The sequence below is a fragment of the Blastocystis sp. subtype 4 genome (assembly GCF_000743755.1).
Source record: "Blastocystis sp. subtype 4 strain WR1 chromosome Unknown seqid_0445, whole genome shotgun sequence".
NCBI lineage: Eukaryota > Bigyra > Opalinata > Blastocystidae > Blastocystis > Blastocystis sp. subtype 4.
In genome coordinates, this window is record NW_014569102.1 from 1 (window position 1) to 5,865 (window position 5,865).

The 5,865-nt window shown below is 40.5% G+C and overlaps 4 protein-coding genes across 4 annotated transcripts; 2 read left to right on the plus strand and 2 right to left on the minus strand.

The window, feature by feature from the left end:
- Positions 1-361: 361 nt before the first annotated feature.
- On the plus strand, positions 362-1,480 carry JH06_4816 (hypothetical protein; the record flags this gene model as incomplete). Its single annotated transcript, XM_014669665.1, has 1 exon — positions 362-1,480. One exon carries the CDS (start codon positions 362-364, stop codon positions 1,478-1,480), a length of 1,119 nt encoding a protein of 372 aa, XP_014525151.1.
- Positions 1,481-1,533: 53 nt separating this feature from the next.
- JH06_4817 (transcription factor 3a) lies at positions 1,534-2,604 on the minus strand (the record flags this gene model as incomplete). The annotated part of the gene is made up of 6 exons (XM_014669666.1): positions 1,534-1,794; positions 1,823-1,980; positions 2,010-2,106; positions 2,137-2,272; positions 2,304-2,431; positions 2,464-2,604. The coding sequence occupies 6 exons, from the start codon at positions 2,602-2,604 to the stop codon at positions 1,534-1,536; spliced, it is 921 nt and encodes a 306-aa protein (XP_014525152.1).
- Positions 2,605-2,985: 381 nt separating this feature from the next.
- On the plus strand, positions 2,986-4,004 carry JH06_4818 (NAD-dependent protein deacetylase sirtuin-mitochondrial-like protein; the record flags this gene model as incomplete). The annotated part of the gene is given in 5 exon segments (XM_014669667.1): positions 2,986-3,234; positions 3,263-3,365; positions 3,396-3,740; positions 3,756-3,827; positions 3,856-4,004. The coding sequence occupies 5 exon segments, from the start codon at positions 2,986-2,988 to the stop codon at positions 4,002-4,004; spliced, it is 918 nt and encodes a 305-aa protein (XP_014525153.1).
- Positions 4,005-4,782: 778 nt separating this feature from the next.
- On the minus strand, positions 4,783-5,711 carry JH06_4819 (translation initiation factor EIF2b gamma subunit; the record flags this gene model as incomplete). Its single annotated transcript, XM_014669668.1, has 6 exons — positions 4,783-5,011; positions 5,042-5,145; positions 5,176-5,398; positions 5,429-5,487; positions 5,521-5,658; positions 5,682-5,711. The coding sequence occupies 6 exons, from the start codon at positions 5,709-5,711 to the stop codon at positions 4,783-4,785; spliced, it is 783 nt and encodes a 260-aa protein (XP_014525154.1).
- Between the last annotated feature and the right edge of the window lie 154 nt (positions 5,712-5,865).

Here is a 5,865-nt window from a genome sequence, read left to right on the forward strand (position 1 = left end):
GAGTGATTACCAAGTGTTGAATGTTCGAGTGAAGTATTCTGGAGGAGTGGCTGCCTATCTGAATGGAAATCTGGTTGCTCGACTCAATCTTGAAGAAAGCTTTGGTTCGACAAGTCTATCAATCACTGATCATGATGCTAGTGTGTTCTCGAAGTTCCATGTGATTCTGGCAACAGCTGGAATTCAAGAAGGCATTAATGTATTCAGTTTCGAGATTCATCGTCCTTTGAGTGGTTCTTCTTCTGATCCTGTTGTTTTTGATGCTACTGGAGTATTTGGAGTTGATGACTGTTCTACTGTTGTTGACTCCTATTCTTCTCTCACTTCTACTACTCCCACTTCAGGTACTCTTGCTGGAATCATGGATCTTGATCCTTACACTACTGGTCTTCTTCCTAACTCCGTTGGAACCTATATTGATTGGACTGTTGAGAATCTGGAAGGAAGCAAATGGAATTCATTCAACATCGTTGGAGCAAGCACAGTCACTTCTTGGGGATTTGAAATTATTGCACATTTTAATCCTGATGATGAAGAGGATGAACCAGTCACAGTTCTGAGTGTTTCTGAACAGACTGTGACTCAGCGAACAAAGCCTCAACTTCCTGTTCCTGTGGCTTTGGCTGGATTCCGTAGATATCGATGGGAGGTCACTGATACTGGCTCTACTACAACTATTCTGGGTTCTGTCCATATGGCCTATTGCAAAGCAACGGGCGATGTGTGTCCTGGAATTGGTAACTATCCTTCAGTAGCTGAAGGTCAAATCTCTCCTTCTTCATGTGGTGAGGGTTTCAGAGGCTACTCATATCGTGAGTGTTCTAATGGTGTGCTGAGTGAAGTAAAGACGGATCATTGTATCTACATTCCTCCCATGGATGCCCGTTATTCCCAATCTCAGTATCGGTTGGTGATGGGAACACAAGTAACTACAGGTGTACCTAGAGTGACTAACATTGCTGAGCGTTGGTATGTTGATACTGGAGTATTCCTTCCTGCTGGTTTGTCTCTGAATGAGAAGACTGGAGAGATTTCTGGAATTCCAACAGATACGTTTGATTTGTATGTTTACACTATTTATGCTGAGAATCCATCTGGAGCTACTCAAGTGGTGATTGGAATTCAAGTACGTAAGGGACAGTGTCTTGCTGACGGTGTATTCCCTGTAACTTATGTTGGTGAAGTGGCTGAGTATGATTGTGCTACTCAGGGCAGTTATGTGGGTACTCAGAGACGCGCTTGTGTATTGGGAAGTGAAGATGGAGAATGGCAGAATGCATCTGGATTCTGTATGCCTGTTTTTGCTATTGTATTGATCGTACTTGTGGTGATTGTGATTATTGTTGCTGTCGTATTTATCCTTATGAGAGGATCAAAGGCGAAGCCTGTTGGTGGCGTGAAAGGCAAGAAATCTGTTAAATCGAATAAGATGGCTTCGAAGAAGTCCTCGAAGTCTTCTGGAAAGCAGATTAAGGTTTAAGAACATGCATTAATGAGTTGTTTTCATTCAACAAACGTCCAATTATAACGATATTACAGAATCTTCTTAACAGTTGTATCATTTTCTCCCGTCACATCTCTATCTGCTTCTATCACACTTTTTCCTCTTCCACTAATTGCCAACATCACACGCCTCCTTTTCACTTCCTTCTGAGTCTCTTCATCAATCTCTCTCTTATGAACGCGTCGATGACGACTTAGTGAAGACAACTGAGAATACACTCTTCCACAATACTCACACTGGTACTTGATATGATTGTGAAAGGCAGCAATATGGGATGATAAAGAAGATTTCTAACTATCATCCCTTCTATTCACCTACAGAGGAGAAGGTGTGTGAACAACCTGGTACAGTACATGCAATACGACGTGGTTCCTTCAGAGCAGGAGGATGAACCGTATCCATATGTGACTTAAAGGCCGAAAAATCCATTGTAGTGAAATGACATCCCTCAACAGAACAAACACAAATTGTGTTTTCTATGCTCAAATTGAATGCTTTCTCCTACCATGAGTTCTTTCATGTTTCTCCAACTGGGTAGACGTCATAAACTCCTTGCCACAACCTGGAAACTTACATACAAATGGTTTTACTCCAGTGTGTAACTATTCTGAACCAAAAATAGTAAGTGATACAAACTCGTGCTTTCGGAGTTGCATCTTCTTTAGAAATGTTTGATCACAATGACTGCATTTGTATACAACCGGCTCCTGTGTTTCTTTTCGCTCATGCCACTTGAGATGCCGATTCAAGTTATATTGACTCTTAAATCTACATTTAAATGATAATGAAAGCTCAGCACTTCTTTGTACAACCATCCACAATACAAGGAAACGAATACTCCTCGTTATGTGAACCTAAATGACGAACCATGTGGTCCTTGCGACTAAAAGCTTTTCCACATCCTGGAAAGGGACATGGAAATGGTTTCTATAATGAGACAGGATTCACACAAACAATACCTCCTTTGTATGTGTTCGTAAATGACGAACATACTTTGCCTTCTTTCGAAACGTGATGGAACAGTACTCACATATGTAGGGTCCCACAGTCTCTTCCGAGTTTTCCAACAGTTCAGAATCTGTATTTTCCTCTTCTGACATTCTTCAGTGGAAATTAACAGAATCCATACTGCGACTACGCAGAACGTTTCCCTCTAAGCTCCAAAATGGTTACCACGAGAATTTGGGACCCCAATTAAAACTAGTATTCGGAGTGATAATGAGTTATCTTCCCGGATATGATATCCAGCAGATGGACACTTGTTGCCTCTGTAAACATATGGTTGATAACCAACAACTTGACTTGGTGATCAACGGTTGAAGAAACTATTAGTTTGAATATTTTATAGACCCAACATTGTGGTATTGCACAGTGTGTACTCAAGAATGCTCTTGTGCTAAGGAGATGGAACTACATGCCCAGATGAACCCGTTCGTTTTCTTGCATCTCCTTATGGATCTAGAAAACACTATTGCTTTTATATGGTCAACGATGATTTGCTCCTCTGTACGCACTGTAAGCGGATTGTAAGGGGATTTGCTGAAAGCATTGGGGATTTTTCGGATGATAGCCATGAAAGTGCTCTTAGTGGTGATAGCAATTCGAAACCTAGGAAAGGTGGCGAAGAGAGTAACGGTTCTTCCTCAGACAATAATGTACACTCTGATTCGGATGATTCCAGTCTCTCTAGCTTTGATGAAAGAGTTGGGATCTATGGATTCGAACGAGAAGTATGGGTTCAACTGTACTGTTATCTAGGTCTATTCTGGACCGAAATTTACCATTGAAGATTTCATTGAAGGACTTCGGGAAGGACGGTTCAAAAACATTATTGTAGTGTCAGGAGCTGGTATTTCCTGTGGTATATGTATATTCACTCTCTTAGTCTAAGCATCTGGAATTCCAGATTTTCGTTCAGCAACAGGTCTCTATAAGAATTTGAATAAGTACCCGGTTCCCTATCTTACAGATCCTTCTACCATTTTCGATTTCCGTGACTTTAAGAATTATCCTATTCCATTCTGGATTCTGGCAAAAGAGATGTTCTATACAAATGACCAATATCACCCTACACCTTGTCATTTCTTCCTCTCTCTACTTGCTAAGAAGCGTTTGCTTCGTCGTATTTTCACTCAGAATATTGATGGACTGGAGCGAGGTGCGGGTCTTGAGCCTCCTATCTTGGTGGAAGGTCATGGAACATGTTCTCAGAGTGCATGTATTCAGTGTGGAAAAGGTTTTTCTTCTCAAGTACCTCAGGAAGCAGTCAATAATCATCAAGTACCGATGTGTGGAGATTGTGGTGGATTGATCAAACCGAAGAGTATGAGAATGAAGAGTGTGAGATCTAGTTGTGTTCTTTGGAGAAGACTTACCAGACACCTTCTATCAGTGTGTGATTCAGGATAGTCCTGAGGCTGACCTTCTCATTGTTATGGGAACCTCGCTTCAGGTCCATCCAATGTGGTATGTGCTTATGTCTTATCTCATTCCAGTTTGATCCCAGCAAAGATCCCTCCACATGTTCCTCGTGTGCTAATAAACAATCAGCTAGTAGGAGCCTTCCGAGACTCTCGGTATGTCTGAAGGAGGTGCTAATATACTAGGTTTAACAACCTCTCATTGCTTGGAGACTGTCAGACTCTCGCTCTTACCTTGATTCATCTATGTGGCTGGAAAGAGGATTATGAAAGGATGCTGTGTGTTTATAAGCGCAAACACAGTACAACAGCCTTAGCTTGGGAGACGAAGTATAACTTTGATACATTGGAGGCAAATCTCGCAGCATTTGAAGAGGAGTTGAAATCAGGTCGACGAGAGACAACTGAGGAGAATTCGGATGATTCTGATAAGGAATTGAGAGTAAAACAAGAAGAGGAATCAGAGAATGAAGATACATCAAGTCTTTACTATGTGTTATCTCATCATCCTTCTATGCGACATTGTATTCTGAAAGATGATAAACGAGACCTAGAGACATTTGATGTTGATCCTGAGTATGTCCAACAAGCTATCAACTATTTCGTCTCACAGATATGGAGAGGTACCATTAACAATGTCTTCCAAGCAATGGAAGATCGATCTCAACATCTCATTGTACGATTTGAAGACGTTCTAGTAGAATTGAATCAACCAAATAGTCGTTGTTTTCGAGAAATCTTGAAATGGCATTATCATCTCGTAAAGGATGAGAATTCGTTTGTTTCTTTCACAAACATGTCAAATGAAGTACGCTCGAATCACCATTCGCTTCACCGTTTTCTACAGAATCAGTAGAATCATACTTCTATTACAAAGATATCTGTAGTTGATTGTTGAATCATATCTTGCATGGTTCGGTATTCTTCGTTGTCACGATAATAATGTTGACGACGAATCAGAGTTGACAGGAAATCAGTCTTCAAGTCATCTGCAGACGGAATCGCATTTAGTAAGCTAATAAAGGTGTTTCCACAGATCACAATATTCCGATCCACTAGATTTGTATATAAGGTGAACGAAGGATAACTATCTCTTCAATACACTTCCTATTCCTACTCTTGAAGAAGCGCTTTGGGAATGTTCAATTCTTTGGAACGAACCAACAAATCAGCATACGATAGGATTCGTTGATCACTTGTAATCCCATATACCGGATTGGCCTACCTCTCACATTCTATTATTTTCATCACTTTGTTTTTGTCTGCTTTGTGATCATTCAACTTTTCCAAGACAATTAGACATATACACTCTTTGCGACGATATACATCTAATGCATTGAGCAAGTTCATTTTCAAATTTGGAATTCCCGTCACCACAACCACATTCAACGAAATCATCGACGCTACTTTACGAAGAGCATCTGCAGATCCCTTGTAACCATCGATTTGAACCACTTTTACAAACTTTTCAAAGCTACTCTTCATAACCTCTCCATTCTACTACCCTTCCATACAGCCAGCTACTTGTTCACTTTCTATATCATCTCCAACAACAACAGATACCTATATTTCATTCAACTGTTCCCAGTACCTTACACTATCAAAATGGTACTGAAGGAAAAACTCAAATATATAGGACAACCCAAGTTTATCCTTTTTGTATATAAATGTCGAAGGTATCAAGTCTTTGGAGAGAGGCTGGAAGCATTCGTCTTCGTTGGGAATAATCACAACCTAAAAGAAATCTAGTTTATTACCACTACTTCGAAACCTTGAACGGCTGCCATTCCAGAGAAATGTTGACATCAAGGGGCCAGATCGAATATTTGGGATCCCACTTTGACATAGAGTGGTGTCAGAAGTGCTGTGGCGATCATAACAAACAGGTCAGCAAGGATTCTCTTTGAATTGAGTTTCATCTAAAGAAAAAGTGAGTCTTTC